Source organism: Elephas maximus, chromosome 4 (genome assembly GCF_024166365.1).
Source record: "Elephas maximus indicus isolate mEleMax1 chromosome 4, mEleMax1 primary haplotype, whole genome shotgun sequence".
Taxonomy (NCBI): Eukaryota; Metazoa; Chordata; class Mammalia; order Proboscidea; family Elephantidae; genus Elephas; species Elephas maximus.
In genome coordinates, this window is record NC_064822.1 from 168201453 (window position 1) to 168226358 (window position 24906).

At 43.2% G+C, this 24906-nt stretch overlaps 1 protein-coding gene across 3 annotated transcripts in view; it reads left to right on the forward strand.

Annotated features, from left to right (window-relative positions):
- Window positions 1-1151: 1151 nt before the first annotated feature.
- The window catches only part of DRAM1 (DNA damage regulated autophagy modulator 1), a 53234-nt gene continuing 29479 nt past the window's right edge, over window positions 1152-24906 (forward strand). For all 3 annotated transcript variants that reach the window (XR_007517357.1, XM_049884185.1, XM_049884186.1), the window contains exon 1: window positions 1152-1376. Coding sequence is in view for 2 of the 3 variants with exons in the window: in XM_049884185.1 (XP_049740142.1) it covers window positions 1246-1376 (131 nt within the window). In the remaining variant the exon portion in view is untranslated. The remainder of the gene's footprint in view (window positions 1377-24906) is intronic.

Consider the following 24906-nt stretch of genomic DNA (forward strand, 5'->3'; position numbering starts at 1 on the left):
AAAGGTCGGTGGTTCAAACCCACCCAGAGGCCTCGGAAGACAGGCCTGTTCCCAAAAGTCACAGGCTTGAACGCCCTATGGAGCAGTTCTACTCTGCAACAGGTGGGATTTGAAGGCAACCAACCACAAGCAGGGTGCACCACCTGTCCAACATTTGTGTGGCTGAAATAAACGGCATTTGGTTACCAGTGACCCAACGACCTCAAAACATGCCTGGGGCTTAGAATCCATAAAGCATACTTCCAAATCTCAATGCTTGGAAGCACCCCCAGAACACAGATCACCTTTGCAAGGCTTTAAATGTATCAAGTCACCGTTAGTCATTTTAGGACATGATTCCAAGTCTGGGCTAATCCAGATCTGCGTGAAAACAAAGGGAAATCTAATTTCTAGGAAACCAATACTGAAACTTCACTCTGACTAAAAACAGAATGAGCAGTCCCACCCTGATCCCACCCCCACCTGCATCTGCAGAGTTCTGGTTTCCAGGTGTTCACTATCCAGGTTTGCACCACATCTCTGTCCCGTGGCCTGTGGAACGTCATCGAACACTTCTGCCCGGATCCCCCCATCCCCGCAGCAGCAGCCGCCGGACGGCGGGATGGGATGGGTGTGACCACGCGGTGGCCACCCCTCCCCCAGCACTTGCCGGCGGCTGTTCCTCGGAGAGGTGGCCCTCAGGGTTCGAAGGCTCGTACCCCGGAAACCCCGAGGAAAGGAGGGGGCGGGAGGAGTTAATCCATTTCTCGCGAGCTGAGCAGGCCGGGCCGGGCCGGGGTGGGGCGCCAGGGCCGGTATTACCGCCGCTCCCCCCGGGCTGCCCACCGCGCCACCCACGCGGTGTCCGAACCAAAAGTGAAAGGAGCGGTCCGCCGCGTCCCTTCAGCCCTGGCGTCGCGTCCGCGGGGGGGTCGCCGCTCGCCTCCAAGGTGGTGGGGCCGCCGCTTTGTGACTTCACCCGTTTCGCAACAAGCCGGGGCCGCCCGCGCCCCACCCACCCCCGGCCCGGCCGCCTAGCCGTCCGCGCTTCGCTTGGCTTTTCGCGCTTCCCCTCCCTCCGGGGCCGGGCCTGCCCCGACGGCCGCGCACCTTCCGTCCGGCCGCCCGCTGCTGTCGCTCGGTGGCCGCCGCCCGGCGGGCTTGGCACGTGCGCGGCCCCGGCCCCCCGGCAGCCAGGCGCACCCGGCGCCCCGGCCCGGCTGAGCTCAGCGCCTTCCCGGCGGCGGCGGCGGCGGCGGGGTCGCGATGCTGTGCTTCTTGAGGGGCATGGCCTTCGTCCCCTTCCTCCTGGTGACCTGGTCGTCCGCTGCATTCATCATCTCCTACGTGGTCGCCGTGCTCAATGGGCACGTCAACCCCTTCCTCCCCTACATCAGGTGAGGGGCAGGGTGGGCGGCAGGGGGCCAGGGATCAGGCAGAAGGACCACAGCGCAGCGTGGCTAATGGTGAGGGAAGGGGTCTAGACGCTGCTGGGGCATCTTGGGGAAAGACCGAGAGCCCGGCAGTAGGGAGGCCCAGAATGTATAGGGAGGTTGGGGCTACCGAGCTGAGTTAGCACTCAACAGTACTCTGAACACTGTTCATTACCCTGGACACAGAACAGCGTGGCATCAGAAGGGGGTTCAGGATAGGTGGTAGAACTTTCAGACTGGGTATGGGACAGAATCTTGGGAAGACACTTTTTTGGCCATGTTGGGATAAGTGTAGGTCATGATAAAAAACCAAACCAAACCCATTGCGGTCAAGTCAATTCTGACTCACAGCGACCCTACAGGACAGAGTAGAACTGCCCTGCAGGGTTTCCAAGGAGCGCCTGGCGGGTTCGAACTGCTGATCTTTTGGTTAGCATCCGTAGCACTTAACCATTACGCCACCAAGATTTCCATGAAAGACGTCATTTATTGAGTACAGATACGTCAAAGCACTGTGCTAAACAGCTCATGTATTTCAAGTGTGCCACCCAACACAGCCATGAAGTGGGTATCTAGCCTCATTTTTCATGCAGGGAGGCTGAGATTTAAACAGGTGACAAATGTCATCAGTGTGATGCTGATGTCGCAGCTAATAAGTGATGGAGGCAAGAAGAACTCATACCTAGTTCTGTCCCACACCAAAGACAACACTGTCAAGATCCTAGGGAGTGTGGCTTATGCTTTTCCTGAGTGGAGCAGCCCAAGCCCCTGCTGGGCACTGTGTGCTCAGTCAGAGCTCTCAACTTGTCAAATCATTTCTGACATCTCTTGTGTAGCCATTTTACTGTTTTACTTTCCGTTTGTTTTGGCTTCCACCTTTCCTGAGGGTCACTTTCTCAGTGCCAGGGTCATGCCCTGATCCTCTTTCCGTAGCAGCCAGCTCTATGCCTTGTCCATCGAGGACATTGCTTAAATATCAGGACTCATCCTCATCTAAGTTGAGTCGATTCCGACTCTTGACCACGCCATATGTGGCAGAGTAGAACAGTGTTCCACAGGGCTTTCGGCGGCTGATTTTTTCTAAGGAGATCAACCGGCCTTTCTTCCAAGGTGCGTCTGGGTGAACCTCAAACCTTGAGAATTAGCAGCCAAGCGTGTTAACTGTTTGTACTACCCAGGGATTCACAGCCTTACCTAAGTGGTATGAAACTCCTAGATCTGCAGTAGTTGGTGAGGGAAAGGTGATGCCCAAGGTTTTTACCTCTTTATGGCAGAGATTAAAGGGCCAGTCCCTCCCCGCAGCCTTTCCACTGTGAACCATGTTCTGTACTTTGTGTGTCCAGGAGGAGGGGGAAGAGGGAAAAAGAGGTAAGGCAAGAGAGGAATAGAGTTTCAAGATACAAAAAAGAGCAATATAGAGAATAGTGTACGGAGGAGTCTGCAGAAACGGTTGTGGTTTTGCCCACACGAGAAGAGATGTTCCATACTTGGAGGAGACTTTCCTATCAGGCCTTTCGCCCCTGTAGTTTCTCATTGGTTTCTCATTGGCACATCTCAGTCCCAAGTGACAAGTCTTGCTTCTCTCCTTTCTGAAGCAAGGTAGATCCTCTTAGAAAGAGCTGCTCTCTGCAACACTTTTTATTGAGAAAACAATAGCTGAAAGTCATGGCAAATACTTGATACTCATTGGCCAGCCTGTCAGAGGCTGGGTTTGGGTCTTTGTTAGGTGCCTGATGCATTTGTTATGAACTTCACCTCAAGGTAAACTTGAAATGTAAGTCATTTGGAAATGGGGAAATAAGCTGACAAGGCTAATGTCTCTTGTGAGATGCTAAAATCACAGGTATTGCAAGGAAGGGATTTCAAATTTAGCGAGGTGAGGAAGCCTAGGAAAAGCAGACACGGGATTGTCCCCTTGTTGCCAGGAGCCATCAACCAAAAACAACAAACACAGGTATTGATCATGCCTGGGGCTTTTGGATCTTCTGCTCTCTGCTTCCTTGAGCAGCTCAAGCTGGATTTCTTCTGCCCTTCCTGGAAAACCAAGTCAGTATAGCAAGGGCAAGATGTATATAAGAACAAAAAACATCAGGTAGTAATGGGAGTGATGTCCCAGGCCAGTGCAGAGCTGGGAGTACGCAGAGATTTCTCCATTTGGTCCACAAGTGTTTGACCTTATCTCCTACAACTCCCCTTTGATCTCACTGCTGACACAGACTTCTGTCCCCACCCCTGGGCTTCAACCACGCAGGTCACCTGGCTGTCTTGAATATACCAGGCACATCTCATGGCATTTGCACGGGCTGTTCCTTTTGCCCCAGTGCTCTTCCAGAAGGCTTTCTCCCTTATCTCCTTCATGTCTTTGTTCAAATCTCTCTCTCTGAGATCTGCCCTGATCAGTCTGCTTAAAATTCTACCACAGCACTTCTGAGCCTCCATATCTAGTCTTCTTATCTACCTCCCAGCCAACTGTATGATTTATTTCCTTGTTATGTTGGTTGTCTTCTCAAACTGAAAGGTAAGATCTATGAAGGCTCTCAATAAATATTTGTCAAATGAATATTTCTTGAGCACTCACCAGTTGCTGAGGAGTTAACTCGGACTCAAGGCGACCCCACGTGTGTCAGAGTAGAACTGTGCTCTAAAGGATTTTCAGTGGCTGATTTTTCTTAAGTAGATTGCCAGGCCTTTCTTTCAGGAGTGCCTCTAGGTGGACTCTTAACAGCTTGCACCACCCAGTCCTTGAGCACTCACTATGGGTATGGATGTCAAACCTTTTCTCCAGGGCAGGGCACGCCCCTTTGGGGGAAAACTTGGTAAGATCTACATTTGGTGGTTGGTCCTTGATTTGAATGGTTCTCAGAATAAGCCCCCTTTTACATGCTGACATCAATGTGATGTTGTTCTTATCTTTTTTAGCATGGTTGAACTGTTTAAGCCAGAACCACAAGGAGAACCACCCTGTATTATGACATTGGAATTCATCTTCCTTGTCAGATACTTCTCTTTTTGTTACCTTGCTTTTCTTCAGAATACTGGATAAATAGACAAGTGGCTCTTGGACTTGAAAAGATGCTCAACCTTGTGAATAGGAAGAAAAGTTCAACTTAAAACTTCACTAATGCCATTTTTCATCTATGACAATGTAGGACTGCCCCATAGGGCTTCCAAGGAGCGACTGGTGGATTCAAACTGCCAACCTTTTGGTTAGCAGCTATAGCTCTTAACTACTACGCCACCAGGGCTCCGCTGGATTGGCAGAGATCCACGCTCTATGGGTGAGACTTTAGGGAAACAGGCTTTCTCATACATACGTTGCTGGTGGGAATATAAATTGATTCAGTTTTTGATTGCTCTGAGGGGACCTTGGTAATATCTGTCAGAATCACAAATATATATATGTGTGTATGCGAGGATGGTGAGACTTTGTCTCGCTTACTTTGTACATATTATCAGGAAGGACCAGTCTTTGGAGGACATCATTCTTGGTTAAGTAGAGTGCAAAAAAGAGGAAGACCGTCAATGAAACGGATTGACACAGTGGCTGCAACAGCAGGCTCAAACATGTTTACTATTGTGAGAATGGCACACAGGACCACTACGCAATGTTTCATTCTGTTGTACATGGGGTCACTATGGGTTGGAACCGACTGGAGAGAATGTGTGTGTTTATTTTTTTTTGATACATATATTTCCTCTCTTGTGAAGAATGGCATATCTGCAAGATTACTAATTGTAGCAAAAGATTGGGAACAATACAAATGTCCACCAGTAGAAGACTGGTTAAATAAATGTCGTTTATTTAAAGTATTCCTTAAGCAAAAGATCTCTATACATATCCAGCTCATAGCGACCCCGTAGGACAGAGTAGAGCTTCCCCATAAGGTTCCAAGACTGTAAATCTTTACTGAAGCAGTTGGTGGATTTGAACTGCCAAACTTTCACTTAGCAGCTGAGCAGTTAACCACTGCACCACCAGAGCACCTTTTTTTATACATAGTATACTCTATGTGTCAATAAACTGGTATGAAAAAATCTCCGAGATACGTTGTTACTTACAAAAAAGCAAGATGCAGAACAAAGTAAGTGAGAAAAAAAAAGTGGAGAAAAATAATACATTTTTGTATTTGCCTGCATGAAGAAATCAATAGAAGTTTATCCGTATATGGTGGAGGGAGGAGGAGGTCACACTCAGTGAGCCCTGAGCAGATGAGGAATAAGGGTGGGAATAAGGCTGTTGCTGGCATACCTTTTTATATGTATTTTTTAGCAAATGTATGGGTTTCTTATCAGAAAATTAGATTTAAAACGTGGTATTCAAACACCCAGTAAATTTAGCAAGCAGGAAGAACATAATGTGAAACTCTTTAGGCAAGGGATGTCAAAACCTAGGACAAATAAAAGTAAACCTCAAAGGATTAGTTCAGATCTTTATAAGGGCATGCCCACGCTCTCCAGCACACTCATTCTTAATTTGTCGAATCAACTTTATTGATTAACTCCTTTGGCTAATAGATATCTCTTCGTCGACATATGTCACATCCTTCCAGAATATTTTGTGGCCCTTAATGCTTAAAGTTTTATTAATTCTGAACCCTGGCATTCTGAACACTCATCTTACCTTTTGGGCCAAGTACGGTTTTGCTGGATAGGTAATGATCTTTGGTCATCCTCCTTAGGACCACGATCCTTGCTCAGTGATTGGTGGCAGAAAAACAGGTCAACTAGAACCAAGTCACTTTACAAAGGGGGCCAACATTTCATGCTAAATAAAGAGAGGTTTGGTTGGATCTTTAATTTGAAAATGAATCTAAAATCAGGAAAACACTCTATCTTACATTTAGTTAGTTAACAATCAAAAAATTTAGGTTATAGTTGCAACTACGCGTCTATCTAATTTTTACTATGAACAAAGAGTGGTTCAGGTACTAATTTCTTTAAGTGGAGGTGCATATTTTTTCCAATAGTTTTATGATTGCATGATATAAAGTCCTCTATTTCACATTTAAGGAGCTCTGGTGTCCCAGTGGTTAAGTGCTCTGGTGCTAATCAAAAGGTCAGTGGTTCAAACCCATGGTTCTAACCCACTAGTTGTTCTGTGGGAGAAAGTTGTGGCAGTTTGCTTCTGTAAAGATTACAGCCTTGGAGACCCTATGGGGCAGTTCTACTCTGCCCTATAGGGTTGCTATGAGTAGGAATTGACTTGATGGCAGTGGGTGGGTATTTCACATTTGGCTTTTTTTTTTAATTTTTTAAAATTGTGGTAATATGTATGTAACAAAACATTTGCCTTTTCAGCAGTCCTCACGTGTGATTAATTATGTTTATCATTTTGTCCAGCCATCACCCTTATCCTTTCCCAAAGTTTTCCATTAGCACTTGGCTTTTGAAGGAGAATATGAAAAGGTTCATTTTTGCAAAAAATGTTTGATAACTTCAGTTTTTCCAAGGGTCATTCTTAATCTATCTGTCCGGATAGTGATGTTTACGGTCTGTCTCTTACAGAGAATAAATATAAGCTCCATGAGTGTAGAGATTTGGTGTTTGTTCAAGGCTGTATCCCCAGTACCTACAACAGTGGGTGGCACATTGTGGGAGCTCAGTAAATAGTGGTTTAATGTTCAATAAGATCATTTATACCACATGGGCCTCTTTTATTAACCTTGTCAGTTTTCTCCTCAATTGTTAACTGATTCTTCTAGCTCCCTCTTTGTTCATTGACTTTGGTTGCAATTCTGCCTGTTCCCCAACACCACTTCCAGTGACTTCATGAAATCCTCCATGTTTTACAAGACTTGAAATTTCACTTTGTGTTTAATTCGACTTGTATTGTTAGATATTTACAACATTTGATCATCATAGTGAGAGGGATCACAGTGTCAGGGTTCAGAGCAACAGCTATTGAACAGACAGTCCAGGTTAGAATACTACTCCATCACATACCCCATGAGAAAGACCCTCAATGAGATGGATTGACACAGTGAATGCAACAGTGCTCGAGCATAACGATGACTGTGAGGGTGGCGCAGGACCAGGCAAGGTTTTGTTCTGTTGTACATAGGCTCAGTATGAGTCGGCACCTAACAACAACATGTGCCCCAGTTATAGGACTTTGAACAAGTTACTTGACCTCTCTCTGCTTCTCTCTGGGTTAATAATAGCACCTACCTCATGAATTAATGTATGAACTCACTTAGAATTCATTAACACCCTGGTCCAAGAACATAATAAGTTCTGTATAAGCATTTGCTCTTAATGTTACCAAGGAGTGCTGGTGGCACAGTGGTTAAGTGATCAGCTGCTAACCCAGAGGTTATCAGTTTGAACCCACCAGCCACTACGTGGGAGAAGGATGTGACAATCTGCTTCTGTAAAGATTACAGTCTTAAAAGCCCTGTGAGGCAGTTCTACTCTGCCCTATATGGGTCTCTGTGAGTTGGAATGGCCTCAAAGGCACACCACAACAACATTGGTATTATCCATGGACCAGTCAGTACACACGGGTCTGGATAGATGTGCTAGTGTTAAATGGGAAAGGATGCTTCATTGGTGGCTAATTTTATCAGTGATAGGTTTATTGGTGAAGATAGCAGAAACTCTCTTAACCAAACCAGTTGCTGTTGAGTTGACTCAGATTCATGGCGACTACATGAGTGTCAGAGTAGAACTGTGCCCCATAGGTTTTTCAATGGCTGATTTTTTTAGAAGTAGATTGCCAGGCCTTTCTTCCAAGGTGCCTCTGGGTGGACTTGAACCTCCAACCTTTCAGTTAGCAGCCCAGTGCATTAACTGCTTGCACCACCCAGGGGCTCCTCTCTTAACCAGTTCACCTTAATCAACTTGCTGAGTTAACAGTTAACCTCCACTTTCTTAAAAACATTGACCAAAGCCAGTGGCCCCGAAGACCTTTCCCAGCCTGATGGCCACTCTCTGGGCTGCTTGCTTGTTTCTCCTCCCACCTGTTTTACTCTATGCTTATCAGTTGTCACCTGTGTTCGTTCCAAATGTGTTTATGATAGTTGTATTTTTTATTGCAGTTGTGTGATTTATTTTTTAAAATTTTTATTGTGCTTTAAGTAAAAGTTTACAAATCAAATCAGTCTGTTACACAGAAACTTATATATAGCTTGCTACATACTCCCAATTGCTCTCCCCCTAATGAGACAGCCCGCTCCCTCCCTCCGCTCTCTCTTTTCGTGTCCATTTCACCAGCTTCAGACCCCCTGTACCCTCTCATCTCCCCTTCAGGGAGGAGACGCCAACATAGTCTCAAGTGTCCACCTGATCCAAGAAGCTCACTCCTCACCAGCATCCGTCTCCAACCAATTGTCCAGTCCAATCCTTGTCTGAAGAGTTGGCTTTGCAGTTGTGTCATTTAACCAAATACACATAAACTGTCAAAGGTAAAAAAAAAAAAAAAAAGAGAGAGAATTATGATTTTCTAAGAAAACTCAGTTGAATGCTTTGGAAAGATTCAGAAAAGAACAAGTTATCAAAAACTGCTGTTCATTTGGTAGTGGATATGGCAACTGTAGGAACAAGATTTAGAAAAACTTATTTAAAAAAAAAAACTGGAAAGATTCTGTACCCAAATTGCTTCAAAAGTGTTAAGAATTTTGAAAGAAACACAAAGCTGGAAATGAGATGACTCAGAGTGGATGTGGTTTATATGCCAGGAAGCCGTACAGTGGACCTGTGCTCATCTGTCAGCCTTGGTCCTGCACCAACACAAGGGCAAATGAATGAAGATTTGTCTTAGTCATCTAGTGCTGCCATAACAGAAATACCACAAGTGGATGGCTTTAAGAAAGAGAAATTTCTTTTCTCACAGTCTAGTAAGTTACGAGTCCAAATTTAGGGCGTAGGCTCTAGGGGACAGCTTTCTCTCACTGTTGGCTCTGGGGGAAGGTCCTTGTCCTCAATGTTCCCCTGGTCGAGGAGCTTCTCAGGCGCAGAGACCCCGGGTCCAAAGGATGCGCTCTGCTACTGGTGCGGCTGTCTTGGTGGTATGAGATCCCTAGCTCTCTGATGCTTCCCTTTCCTTTTATCTCTTAAGAGAGAAAAGCTGATGCAGGCCACACCCCAGGGAAACTCCCTTTACCTTGGATCAGGGAGGTGACCTGGGTAAGGGTGGTGTTATACAATCGCCCCCTAATCCTCTCAACATACAGTTACAAAATGGAGGACAACCACAAGATACTTGGAATCATGGCCTAACCAAGTTGATACAGACTTTTTTTGGGGGATATAATTCAATCGATGACAACATTTATATGCTTTAAGTTAAAATGTTTGTGGTGTGAATGTATGCATATACCTCTTAATGATTTCCTGCTTAAACCACCTTTTTATTTTCCAGGAACAAATAATATTTATTAAAAAACCAAGCAAAAACTTACTGTAATACACACATGATGCTAACAGTTAGGTGATTTGGGGAATCATTTAATGTATTTTGTATTGTTAAGTAAACCAGATGCTGGACTTCTGAAATAACAGTTACGCTTCAGCATAACAGCCTTTTTGTATATATTTCTCTTCGTGATGCTTGTTCCTCCAGTTTACCTGGAATCCATGAATCTCAGCTGGGAGAGGCAGACCTGGGCCTGCTTCAGCCTTGTCACCACCCCAGCTGCAAGCCAACCACGTCACCATAGCAACTAAACCTTCCTAAACCAACGTTTTTTGATTATTGACTACATTGAACCTTCGGCAGTGGTGATATTTGCTTTCTTATGGTTAACTCCTCAGCTGCTAACCAAAAGTTCGGCAGTTTGAATGCACCAGCTGCTCCTTGGAAACCCTGTGGGGCAGTTCTACTCTGACTTACACAGTTTGAATCCTTGGAAACCCTATGAGGCAGTTCTACTCTGACTTATAGGGTTGCTATGGGTTGGGATTGACTCGACTGACAGTGGATTTTATTCAACTGTAAGGGCTGCCTGGGTAGCACAAAAGGTTAAGTGATTGACTACTAAATGAAATGTTGGCAGTTCTAACCCACCCAGAGGTGCCTCAGAAAAAAGGCCTGGCAATCTACTTTAGAAAAATCAGCTATTGAGAACTTTATGGAGCACAGCTCTACTCTGACTCACATTGGGTCACCGTGAGTTGAAAATGACTTGACGGCAACTAGTTTGGTTTTGGTCTTTATTGAGCTGTAACAATAGGGACTGAGATGGTCAATATTTAGTTGCGTCTGTTGTAATGTCCCCCATTTTGTTTCTTATTTGGGTTATTTGCATCCTTGACTGTTTTTCTTTTGTCAGTTTTGTCAGTGGTTTGTTGATTTTGTTGATCCTTTCAAAGAACCAACTTTGGGTTTTGTTAATTCTTTCTGCTGTTTTTCTATTCTCTATTTCATTTATTTCTGCTCTGATCTTTATTATTTCCTTTCTTCTGCTGGTTGTGGGCTTCTTTTGCTGTTCTCTTTTCACTTTGTTCAAGTTGTGTAGCTAATGTATTGATTTTGTCCTTTTTTTGATGTGTGCGTCCAATGCTATAAATGGACCTCTGAGCTCTGCCTTTGCTGTGTCCTGAACGTTTTGGCATGCTTTGTTCTCATTCTTGGAATCTTTTGATTCTGTCTTTCATCTCTTCTATTACCCAATGGTTTTTAAGCACAGCGTTATTCAGTTTCCATGTATTTGATTTTTTTTCCCTTGCTCTTCCCGTTACTAATTTCTACTTTGATGGCATTGTGACCAGAGTAGATACTTTGTATTATTATAGTGTTTTGGATTTTGTTGAGGGTTGCTTTGTGGCCTAAAATGTGGTCTATTCTGGAAAATGTTGCACGTGCATTGGAAAAGAATGTGTACTTTGCTGCTGTTGTGTGGATTGTTCTTTGTATGTCTATGAGGTCAAGTTGGTTGATTGTGGCCTGTAGATCTTCTGTATCTTTGTTGAGTTTCTTTCTAGATGTTCTGTCCTTTACCGAGGGTGATGTGTTGAAGTCTACTACTATGATTGTGGAACTGTTAATTTCTCTTTTCAGAGCTGTTAGAGTTTGTTTTATATATTCTGGAGCCCTGTCACTGGGTGTGTAGATATTTATTGTGGTTATGTTTTCATGGTGGATTGTCTTTTTAATCACTATATAATGCCCTTCTTTGTCTTTTATGGTAGATTTTTGTTTTAAAGTGTATTTTATCTGAGATTAGTATTGCTACTCTTACCCTTTTTTGGTAGCTGTTGGTTGATGGAAACCCTGGTGGCGTAGTGGTTAAGTGCTATGGCTGTTAACCAAGAGGCCGGCAGTTCGAATGCGCCAGGCATCCTTGGAAACTCTGCGGGGCAGTTCTACCCTGTCCTATAGGGTCGCCGTGAGTCGGAATTGACTTGATGGCAGTGGGTTAGTTTTTTAGTTGGCTCGATATATTTTTTTCAACCCTTTGATTTTTAGGAAATTTATGTCTTTGTTTCTAAGGTGTGTCTCTTGTAGACAGAATATTGATGAGTCCTGTTTTTTTATCCATTTTGTCACTGTCTGTCTCTTTATGGGTACGTTTAAGTGATTTACATTCAGTGTAATTATTGATAGGTGTGAGTTTATTGCTGTCATTTTGTAGTGCTTTTTCTGTGGTGCTGACGTTTTCTTTGTTCCTTTTACTCTTCTGTGCTGAATTCCTTTTGTTTGTGTATTTCTTTTTTTGAATTCATTTCATTTTTGTAGATTTTGTGTTTACTGAGACTATATGTTTTTCTTTCAATTTTGATGAGTAGATTTGTTAACTTTCTTTGTGATTACCTTGAAATTTATCCCATCTTCCTAAGTTCAAAGCAGTCTTTTATTACTTGGTAATGTTTTGATTTCCTCTCCATTTCAAAGTTCTATACCTACACCATTTATTTCCTCTTTTATTGTTCTGATGTTGTCATTTACAGATTGACATCTCTGGTTCCCTGTTGTAAATTTTTTAGTTTTGTTTTATCCTTTAGAGTTCATTATATAGGTTGGTATCTGGCTGATGCTGTCTTATGTGTTAGATTCAGGTTGTTGTCTGATGTTGGTTCTCTAAATGAAGGACTCCCTTTAATAATTTTCGTAAGTTTGGTTTGGATTTTACATATTCCCTTAATTTCTGTTTATCTGGAAATGTCCTGATTTTGCCATCATATTTAAGAGAGCTTTGCAGGATCTATTATTCTTGACTGGCAGTTTTTTCCTTCAAGATTTTATTTATGTCATCCCATTGCCTTCTTGCCTGCATGGTTTCTGCTGAGTAACCAGAGCCTAGTCATATTGTTTTCCCTGTGTATGTGACTTTTCATTTTTCTTGAGCTACTCTCAGGATTCTTTCTCTTTGGTTTTAGTGAGTATGTCTTGATGTTTTTCTTTTGGGGTCTATCCTATATGGGGTTGGTTGAGTTTCTTGAATACTCGGCTTTTCATCTTTCATAATATTAGGGACCTTTTCTGTGAACAAATTTTCAGTCATCCTCTCTGTGTTTTCCATTTTTCCCCCTATTCTGGAACTCCAATCACACGCAAATGTTAGTTTTTGATTGTATCCCATATTGTTCTTTTCTCTGATTTTTTTCTTAAACAAAGTGATATCCAAGGATTTGTCTTCACTTTTGCTGATTCTGTCCATCGTTTTAAATTTGTGCTTAAGACCTATATTGCACTATTCATTCCTGAAATCTTGTTAATTTTTTGGATTTCTAATTGCTGTTTTTGTATGATTTCTAATTGTTTATTATATTTTGATATTTTGTTCCTGCATCATTTTCCTGATTTATTCCATTGTTTTGTCTGTCTGTTCCATGATTTTGTCTGTCTTTTCCATGATTTTGCCTATTTTTTCCTTATTTTTGTCAGCATTTTCCTTCATCTGTTGGAGAACCCTGAATTCAGAATTCCATATCAGGTTTTTCCAGTGCCTTTTCTTCTAGCAGAAGGTCATCTGATGTTTTGTTTTGGTTGCTTTCTGGAGCCATCCTCTCCTGTTTTTATTTTTTATTGTACTTTAGATGAAGGTTTACAGCACAAACTAGCTTTTCATTAAACAGTTAGTACACATATTGTTTTGTGACATTGGTTGCCAACCTCACGACATGTCTCCCCTTCTCGACCTTGGGTTCCTATTACCAGCTTTCCTGTCCCTTCCTTCCTTCTAGTTCTTGCCCCTGGGCTGGTGATCCCCTTTAGTCTCTTTCATGGGCCTGTTTAATCTTTGGCTGAAGGGTGAGCCTCAGGAATGACTTCATTACGGAGCTAAAGGGGTGTCTGGGGGCCATACTCTCGGGGTTTCTCCAGCCTGTGTCAGACCAGTAAGTCTCATTTTTTTTTTTTTTTTAATGAGTTAGAATTTTGTTCTACATTTTTCTCCAGCTCTGCCTGGGATCCTCTATTGTGATCTCTGTCAGAGTTGGCAGTGGTGGCCAGGCACCATCTAGTTGTGCTGGACTCATTCTGATGTCTCCTGTTTTTTTATGTTTTGATTTTGTCTGCTGTCTCTGAGACATTCAGGAATTATTTCATTCATTTATTGATTGTAGATTTGATTATTTTGTCCTGCTTTTTTGTTTCATTTGGTTATGTCTGAAAGGTGGGCTGGGCATGTTTTGGTGCTTGTTTGCCTGTGGGCATGATACTTCTCACCACCTTGTCCAAGTGGATAGCTATGGTGCAGCAGGGCAGGTCCAGTGACGGTGGAAGGGTGGGGATGGGTATTTTGTGGCACAAACTGGGGGTGATGGGGCGGGGCTGGGGGATATGGCAGGGTGGGGTCTGGGGGACTGTATTGGTACTGCTTGTGAGTGTGGCACTCCATGCATGGTGCAGATAGGCAGGAGGGAAAGAAGAGGATGTGATGTGCGGAGATAAGTGGGTGGGTGAAAGGAGAGAAAAACAAAGGTAAAAAAAAAAGAAAAACAAAAATGAAGTAGAACAGAAGTAAGTAAAATGGTGGTGTGGTAGGATTTGGTGGATGGGTTCAGGGTAGACCCAGCAAGACTGTGTGCTGCTGGCTCTCTAGCCTAGTGGTATGACTTGGCCTGTTGAGAAGCAGTGTGGGTGGCAGATGGGGCTAGGTGGGCAGGAGAAAGGAAAAGAAAGAGGAGAAGGAGAAGAAACCATCAATCAAACAAATGAATAAAAACAACAACAAAAAAAGTGGGGGCACCAGCTGTTGGGGGGACAGAATTGGGGTGGCGGCAAACTGATGTCTTTCTTGCCAGCTGTTACAGCATGGCCCTTCAGGAAGGGGCAGAGACAGCACAGGGCCTAGGTGGGAGGGAGAAAGAAAAGGAGAAGGGAAAAGATAAGTATAAAATATGGTGCTGAGGGAGCTGGCCTGTAAGGCCAGCACAGATCGGGGAGCCCTTGTGCCAGAGGCTCTCCAGCCAAGTGGTACAGAACAGCCCATTAAGAATTGGGGGCGGCATACAGGGCTGGGTGGATGAGGGAAAGGAAAGGGGGGCGGGGAGAGAAGAAACAACAACAACAACAACGAAAAAAGACCAAAACAAACAAAAATAAATAAAATGGCACAGAAGGAGCTGGTTGGTGACCATGGTGCAGACCCAAGGAGGCCATGAGCAGTGACTGTCCAACTGAACTGTGCAGCATGGCCCCTCCAGAAGGGGTAGGGGTTCTGCACAAGGCTGGGTGGGTGGGAGAAAGGAAAGTTGAGAGAGAAGAAACAGAAAAAAAGAAGAAGGAAAAAAAAAAAACCAAGCGAACAAACCCCAAAAATCACAGCCCATCAAGAAGTTGAGGGAATGGCACATCGGGCTATCTGGGCAGAAGAAAGGAAAGGAAAGAAGGGAAACAGACACAACAGGGGAAGCCCCCCCAAAAATAAAAAACCAAACAAATAAACAACAACAAACAAACAAAAAGCGAACAAAACAAAACAAAAAAATCAGAGCCTCTCAAGAAGAGGAGGGGATGGGACAAAGGGCTAGCTCAGCGGGAGAAAGAAAAAGGAGGAAGGGAGAGAGACAAAAACAACAAAAAAAGTCAAAAATAAAAAAGCCCCAAAGCAAACAGGCCAAAAAATCAGAGCCTGTCAAGAAGGGGAAGGGATGGCACATGGGGCTACCTGGGCAGGAGAAAGAAAAGGGAGAGAAGCAAAAAATAAAAATAAACAAACAAATACAAACCAAACAAGAAATGGCACTGAAGGGGCTGGCCATTGGGGGTGGGATGGACCTCAGTGCAAGTCAGATAGTGTTTCTCTGAGCAAGCAGTGGAGGCCACATAGAGGGAAAAGGATGTGGGCGGGGGGGGGAAGCGTGTATCCCAGGTTACCTGGTGCTTTGTCTCCTGCTGGGAGCTCTGTGAAGTTCCCTTCCTATATTCACTAGTCTGGAGTTCTTTGGCAGCTGTAGCCCAAGATGGTGAATTCTGGCAGCAGTGAGTTGGTGGTATCTCTCAAGCTGAGTGACTGTGGCCTGTTCGCAGGGAGCCAAGGTCTTGCACAGGGAAGAAAAGTGTAGGGTGGGAAAGTGTATCCCTGGTTACTGGGTGCTCTGTCTCCTGTTGGGAGCTCCGTGAATTTGTCTTCCTGTACTCTCTGTCTGAGTTCTTTGGTGACTGAGGCCCAAGATAGTGAACCTGGCCTTGTTAGCTGGTATAGGGTCTCCACTCCTAGCTCTCCTCGTTCTTTGTTCTCTTTCAGTTTCTTATCCCATTTGGTGCTTGATCGAGTTCTTTGTTCCTTTGTTTGGTAATTAGGGTTCCAGGATTGACGTTTGCATCTGTTTTAGTTTTTTGGGTCTTTGCTGCAGAGGGATGGTGTGATGATTGTCTGTTGTACCATGTTGGCTCTGCCTCCTCTGAGATAGTGTTTAGATAGTGATGTCTGTGTGCAAGAAAACATATATTCTGACACAATTTTAATGACATTTTAGTCTTTGCAGTACAGTAATTATCCTTCATTAACTCATACCTCTAAACCATAGTGTCATGAGAATGAAAAGTTGGACATGCTATTTAAAATTTATTTCTAGAAAAGGACCACCCTTGAAGTGAAAATTTGAAATGTACTATTTTATTCAAAAAAAGCATAACGCAAATAGTTAATGCTTTGAAATACATCCTAAGAAAATTGAAGATCTCAAACTTTCACAGCCTGAGACTTAATGGAGGTAGTGGGTAAAGTATTATCTGGCTGCTGAGCTAACTGTAAATATATTATTTCTCCTCCGTTTAATGGAAATTTTCCTTTGTCGTTTGAGTGCTTCAGATTCCTTTTTTTCACTAAATTAAATTGTGACCTTTTTTCTTATTCCTACTAAAAGGCATTAGTTTGAGTATTACTCAAACGCCTTGACTGATGTGGGGCTGCCAGCTTTCAGATATAAGGGCATAATCCCAATTTAATTAAGAGTCTTCTTTACCTGAGATCAGTTGCATTCCAGGCAATCAAGGACTTGCATAGAAGAGTTATGGTATGCCCAGGACAACTTAGAGAGGCTCCAGAGGGACAGCTGATTCACACCTGATTGTAGATGCACAATACTTTAAACCCAAATGAAAGTGTTAGGTAATAGGCTTAAAGGAACATAATACGCCACTATAAAGAAGAGTTCTTAAGTTATGCCCATTGAATCAGACAGCTCTAGATGTATGGCCGAAGCCCTGGTGGTGCAGTGGTTAAGTGCTCTTTTATTAACTGAAAGGTCAGCGGCTTGAACCCAACCAACCTCTCTGTGAGAGAAAGATGTGGCAATCTTCTTTCATAAAGACTACAGCCTAGGAAACACTATGGGGCAGTTCTACTCTGTCCTGTGGGGTCGCTAGGAGTTAGAATCGACTTGGCAGCAAGGAGTTAAGATGTATAGCCTGGCTTCCCCTTTTACTATCTGTGTTACCTTGGGCAATTTACTTTTCTAAGACTCAGTTTCTTTATCTTTGAGATGGGGACACAATATGTATCTTCCTTGTAATGTTGTGAAGATTAAATAAGATGTGCCTTGCACAGTGTAACTGAGGAAAATGTTAATTACTTTTTTTTTTTTTTGTAGCAGTAGTAGCTGTAGTCCAAGCAGGGGTGGTTTCTAGAACCTACCCTTAAAAATCTTCCCCAAATCTGACCACTTTTCACGTCGTTCTTCATTACCACCCTGATCCAAGCCGCTGTCATTTCTTGACAGACTACTGAAATAGCTTCCCAGTGGTCTGCCTGATTCCACAGTTGTCCCCCACAATCTCTTTGCAACATCCTTTAAAATAGGCAATCAACGTCCATCACTTCCCTGCTGTCAGCCCTCAGTGACCTCCCATAGTGCTTAGAATGACATTCAGAGCCCTTAGCATGACTCTTCATGACCCCCTCATGTGCACGCACACATCCTCCTCTTCTCTGAGCTCATACTGCCCCAGCCACACTGTCCTCCTTGCTCTCTTCCCCTAACATACTGTGCCATTTCACGACTTTGCACTTAACCGTTCCCTCTGCTTGTCATTTTCCCGGCTCAGATGATCCAGTGCTTACTCCTCCACTTCATTCAGGTCTCTGTTCAGAGCAGCCTTTCCACATTACTCTGTCTAAAGGCAGCAGCAGGTCACCCATCTCTTTCTGTCTCCCTGTCCGGCTTTATTTTTCTTCCCAGCATTCATCACTACTAGGTAATAGATTTTTATTGCCTCTGCTTACTTACAACAATCTAAGTTCTGTGAGAGAGGGACGTTTTCTGTATTGTTCACGGCTATAGTCCCTGTGCCTACAAAATTACTTATTATGTGGAAGGTATTCATTAACTTCATGTTGAATCAATTCATCTTTAAATTACTTGTTAGATATTAAGATTTTTGAAGGTAGTGAATTGTTATCTTTTCATCTCTACTTTGCTGGGAACTCTGGGTTCTACTTGGCGCGACTTCATCCAGGGCCAAAATGGCAGATACTGAGTTGGAGAGAACGAGAGGCTACTTTATTGGTTTGACCAAGCAAGGAGACAGTCGGGCTAAGGGCCTCCTAAGACTGCTTGCAGGCAGCTTGTCGAGGCTGGTTTATACAGGCAGGATCAGTATCAGAATACAAAATTGTTTTAGAATGAGTAATCATTTTCTAAGGCCCGGGTTTGATTCCCTACATAGGAGGAAGTTAGCCATTTTTGTTCATTAGCATGTTAGCGGTCTACCCAGGGACAGAGCATCTACCATGCATGTGGCAATTAAGGAAACCCTGGTGGCATAGTGGTTAAGAGCTATGGCTGATAACTGAAAGGTTGGCAGTTCAAATCTACAAGGCACTCCTTGGAAACCCTATGGGGCAGTTCTACTCTGTCCTACAGGGTCGCTATGAGTTGGTGTTAGGGGACAGCCCCAGCAAGGAAAGACCCTCACTGTGCGTCCTGGCAGATAATCCGAAGAACTGACACATAGCCCTTTCCAGATTTACGCGTTTATTCAGGGAAACTTCCTTACACAGACAAGCAGCTGCTCTCCAGTGGTGGCCAGCTGCAGTATTTTCCACAACCACCTAGCAAGTGACACAAGCTTATATACCATTCCAGCTGGGACCAAGGCTCATCATTTTTCTCCCACGTCCTTGGGTAGTCAGTGTTCCCAGGGACTTAACATCCAGGCCCAGATGTTTTCCTTCTTGTTGCTAAGGCATTCCTTGGCCTTGGCTGCTGGCCCAGTCATGCCACTCCCAGCCTTGTACCTTAGCCTGAGTCCATCCCGAATTCATCCCCAGCATGGTTCAGGGGAGAGCAAGGCTGATTCCATTAGGGAGGGTATGCATACAGCTGAATAGCATTACCCTACAGTCGGAATCAACTCAACGGCAATTGGTTTGGTTTTTGGTTTTTCTGAGGCAGTTAATGAGCTATAAAGGTCATTTGGAGTGCCGGGATGGAGGGCAGGATCTATTTCAGCCAATTCTGGCTAGCTGGTGGCAGTTTCTTTTCAAACAAGTTCTGAGGAGAAAAACAACTTCAGGAACTGGGCTGGGTGTGGGGCTATGCTGAGGAGACGATGATATTAAGAAAATGGCTTTAGCCTTTAATTATAGCACCATTACCTAGCAGAGTTCCCGATACTTAGTTGTCCTTGAGGATTTTTGTTGGCTAATTTTCAGAAGAGGAAACCCTGGTGGTGTAGTGGTTAAGTGCTATGGCTGCTAACCATAAGGGTCAGCAGTTCGAATCTGCAAGGTGCTCCTTGGAAACCCTATGGGGCAGGTCTACTCTGTCCCGTAGGGTCGCTATGAGTCGGAATCGACTTGACGGCACTGGGTTTGGTTTATTTTTTGATTAATTTTCAGAAGTAGATCAACATACCTTTCTTTCTGGTTTGTATTAGTCTGAAACTGTTGAAGTCTGTTCACCATGGGCAACTCTGCTGGTATTTGAGACTGATGGAGTAGCTTCCAACATCATAGTAGTACTCAAGTCATCACAGTATGACAAACATGCAGATGAGTGGTGGTCCTGACACTTCCGAAAAACGGAAACCCACTGCCGTCGAATCAATTCTGACCCATAGCAACCCTATAGGACAGAGTAGAACTGCCCCCTAGGGTTTCCAAGGCTGTAAATCTTTACGGAAGCTGACTGCCATGTCTGTCTCCCGTGGAGCGGCTGATGATTCGAACTGCGACCTTTTGGTTAGCAGCTGAATGCTTATGAGGTGCTTAATTAAATTTTTTTTTTGATGAGTGAACTTGGATTGATGGGAAATATGGATAATGTGAGAAAAGAGCAAGTTGTTTGCATTTTTTCTTTTTTTAATTGTAAAATATAGCACAAAGGTTTTTCATATTTATGAGCAGGAAATTCTTTTTACATTTAAAGGTAGTAGCTATAGTTGTATGGTGTCTTCCAGTGTTGAATAATCAGCATCAAGTGAAACTACCAAAAAGGTAGCCCTAATCAAAGTACCTAATACAAGGAGCCCTGGTGGCACGACAGTAAAGCACTTGTTTGCTAACTGAATGATTGGCAGTTGGAACCCACCCATCTGATCTGTGGGAGAAAGACCTGGCCATCTGCTCCCATAAAGGTTGTTGTTGTTGTGTGCTGTTGAGTTGATTCCAACTCACAGTGACCCTATAGGACAGAGCAGCACTGCCCCGTAGGGTTTCCATAGGCTGCAAATCTTTACAGAAGCAGACTGCCGCATTTTTCTCCCCTGGTGCAGCTGGTGGGTTCAGACCGCTGACTTTTCAGGTAGCAGTTGATCACTTAACCACTGTGCCACCAGGGTTTCTTTCTAGAAAACCTTATGGGGCAGTTCTACTCTGTCAGATGGGGTTGTTATGAGTCGAAAATTGACTCGACGGCACCTAACAAAATTAAAATGTAGCACGATATTATTATGAAACATTCCTTTAAAATAATACTCTTTGGGGCAGTTCTACTCTGTCCTATAGGGTTGCTATGAGTCGGAATCAACTCGATGGCACTGGGTATTTAAATATTGTGATGATAAAGGAAGTAATGGTTTCCTCTTACTGGTGCATTAAGTTTTTTAGGTTCTAAGTACTGAGTTTTAGGACAATTTAATCAGCCATAGACTGGGGACACAGATAATGTTGTCAGCATCTTGTCAGCATATAAGCCCCTCCAGTACATCTTAACTCCAGGCTCTGGAGTAATGGAATCACATGTGTCTGAAGATTTTAAGAACAGAGTTTGACCAAGTATGGGAAAGGCTGACATTAATTAGCAGGCATGTTTTCTTCAGATTGTTTTCATTCCTTAGAGCATCAAGTGATTCTGCACTAGCCTACCTCATAAATTAGGCCAGGGAAGGATGTTATAGGAACTACTTGGAATTTTCCACGGTCGGCTTGCTTTGTAGAAGTGTAAATACAGGAAATGTGGACATAAACTGATTTCCTAGGCATAGCCTACCCTAGAAACAGCTCTAAACATAATAGCTTCTAAACCACAAGCAAATGAACAATTAGCTTTTCTTATCCCTGAAGCAGTTCCCTGAGTCTTTGGTGTTCTTCATTCGCCTTTGCTCCAGGTGGGTTGGGACCAATTGATGCATCTTAGTTTGCTGCTTGACAGCTTTTAAGACCTCAGACACCACTCACTAAAGTGGGATGCAGAACATTTTCTTAATAAACTGTGCTATGCCAAGTGACCTAGATGTCCCTGATTTGATTTCTTAACTGCTGTTTCCATGGCCATCGATTGTGGATCCAAGTAAAATGAAATCCTTGACAACTGCAATTTTTTCTGCATTTATCATGATGTTGTTTATTGGTCAGTCCAGTTACGAGGATTTTTGTTTTCTTTATGTTGAGGTGTAATTCATACTGAAGGCTGTAGCCTTTGATTTTCATCAGTACATACTTAAAGCCCTCTTCGCTTACAGCAAACAAGGTTGTGTCATCTGCATGTCACAGGTTGTTAAACATTGTGAAGAATGGGGATTCCAGAACACTAAATTGTGCTCATGAGGAATGTGTACATAGACCAAGAGGCAGTCATTCTAATAGAACAAGGGGGTACTGCATGGTTTAGAATCAGGAAAGGTATGCGTCAGTGCTGTATCCTTTCACCATACTTTTTCAATCTTTATGCTGAGCAAATAATCCAAGAAGCTGGGCTATATGAAGAAGATCGAAGGAACAGGATTAGAGGAAAACTCATTAACAACTTGTGTTATGCAAATGACACAACCTTACTTACTGAAAGGGAAGAGGACTTGAAGCACTTACTGACAAACATCAAAGACTACAGCCTTCAGTATGGATTACACCTCAACATAAAGAAAACAAAAATCCTCACAAGTGGATCAATAAGCAACATCATGATAAATGGAGAAAAGATTGAAGTTGTAAAGGATTTCGTTTTACTTGGATCCAAAATCAACACTCATGGAAGCAGCAGTCAAGAAATCAAATGAGTATTGCATTGGGCAAATCTGGTGCAGAAGACCTCTTTAAAGTGTTATTAAGCAAAGATATCACTTTAAGGACTAAGGTGCACCTGACCCAAGCCACAGTATTTGTTGCCCCATATTATGCATGAGAAAGCTGGACAGTGAATAAGGAAGACCAAAGAAGAATTGATGCTTTTATGGTGTTGATGAATATTGAGTATACCATGGACTGCCAGAAGAACAAGCAAATCTGTCTTCGAATAAGTATAGCCAGAATGCTCCGTAGAAGCAAGGATGGTGAGACTTCGTCTTATGTACTTTGGACATGTTATCAGAAGGGACCAGTCCCTGGAGAAGGACATCATGCTTGGTAAAGTATAGGGTCAGTGAAAAAGAGGAAGACCCTCAATGAGATGGATTGACACAGTGGCTGCAACAATGGGCTCAAACATAACAACAGTCATGAGGATGGTGCAGGTACAGACAGGGTTTCGTTCTGCTGTACATAGGGTCACTGTGAGTCAGAACCAACTCGAAGGCACGTAACAACAACAGGAAGTTTCCGTAACTGTGTCCCCTATGTGCTCTATTATACATATGAATGTATATATAGCACATACAAATACTTGTATGCAAATGTTCATATGAGTCTAGTCATATTCTCATTTCCTGTTGGAGCACCTTCTTCCCCCCACCTACCTACCCTCCTAAGTATCCTTTTTGCTCTTCCATTTCCTTTTTCTCCACAACAAGCAAACAGTCATCTTCCTTGCACGTCTCTCTCTCCTCCAACTCCTGGCATGTGGCATGTGTGAGGTGGCAGGTTACTCTTAGACTGTGGTTGCAAGTGCAGGTAGTCCCCAACTACGATGGGGTTCCATTCATAAGTCGGTTCTGACATAAGTAGAATACCTCTTTTTTTTTTTTTTTAGTTTTCATTATTATTGCCTTTTATTACCAGTATCTTTGTAAATCAAAGCTTTATTTTTTTTCTTCGGGAGTTGGAAACTTTACATATAAGCTTACAGGTATATTTTAATATAAATGTACATATATAAAAAATACACAAATCATAAAAATTTACTCCCAGCAAAGAAGAAGGGTTGGACCACATTGGCATTTTGTCAGTTGCAGTAATAACTCCACATGTGGAAGTTTCTGGATCATTTGTTTTATCCCTGGGAATGGATATAACATTTCTAGTCAGTAACTCCAGCTAATCCTCTTACTCTAAAATGTTTTGACAACTTCTCTCCTTCCTCTTCTCCGTTGTTTCTTCTTCAACATTTCTTTCCTCTTCAAAATCCAGCAAGTCCTGATCTGTCAATTTCCCTTCTTCATGATCTATGTCCTGTTCTATATCGGCAATATCAAGTTCTAAATTCACTGTTCTTGCCATATGGACGATTTTTCCACCAGTCTCTTCCATGTTATCATGATCACATAACTCAGCAATTTTTTTTTCCATATCCACCACATGCATTTTCCCATAACTTCCTCCTAGGAAGATGCGATGTTCCAGGTACACTGATGGTCCTGCGCGTGTGGTTTGTCATGACTTGAATACAGCGTAAGTCAGGGGCTACCTGTACTCTAGGATGAGTCACCTAGTAGCAGCTCTTTTATACCCTGAGACCAAAAGAGGGAGACTTGATTTCCCTGGGAAAGTTAACCTTCTGGTAAAAGCATAGCCCAAGGATATGAGCTACCTGGTCTCTCTGCCTTCTTCCCGTTACTGGTTCCTATCCCTGCCTCAGTGCCCACTTGGCACCACATGCTGCTCAGCGGGGCATCTTGTACATCGGGCAGCCTTTTTCACCTCAGCATTCCTGTAGCGTGAAAAATGGTTATTGTAGGAAAAGTAATGTTCAGTACTAAATCCTTCAGATTCTTACAGGTTATAAACGATGCTGTGATTGAAATAATTGGCAATGAAGGCGTTTGTTGTAAGGGGAATATTAACTTCTTTATGTTGTTAGTTGCTGTCCAGTCAGGTCTGACTCAGGGCGACCTTATGTATAACAGAATGAAATGTTGCCAGATCCTCTACCATCTTCACCATCGTTGGTATGTTTGAGTCCATTATTGTGGCTATTGTGTTAATCCATCACATTGAGGGTTTTCCTCATTTTTGCTGACCCTTTACTTCATCAGACATGGTGTTCTTTTCTAGTAATTGTCTTTCTTGATGACATGTCTAAAGTAAGCATTCCAAGGGCACAGCATTCTCACTTCTAAGGAGCGTTCTGGTTATATTCCTTGTATTTCTTCAAACTCCTCCTTTAGTATTATGTGCTCATGAAACTTAAAGCTTCCTGTTTTCTGCACAGACAGGTTTCTGATGCAAGCTTCAACCACTGATGCATGCCTTCTCGTTGTGGTCAGTTTTTCATACTTAAATTCCAGAGTTGTTTTTAAATGTGGAAACACTCAAACCAGGTACAAGTTGCTTCATGCTGGGAGCTCTTTTGCCATCCATTTAAGACTAGAAAAGTTGCTCTATGCGAGCAACCTGGAACTGTAAAAGATTAAAACTTTGCATTAATGAATAGAAAAAAGCATATCAAATGCAACTTCCAACTGTACCTGAAGATGCTTTATAGAAATTGTTTCTTTGCTAAAATAATTGTTAGCTGCTGTTGAGTCGGCTCCTGACGCATGGCAACCCCATGTGTTACAGAATAGAATTACTCT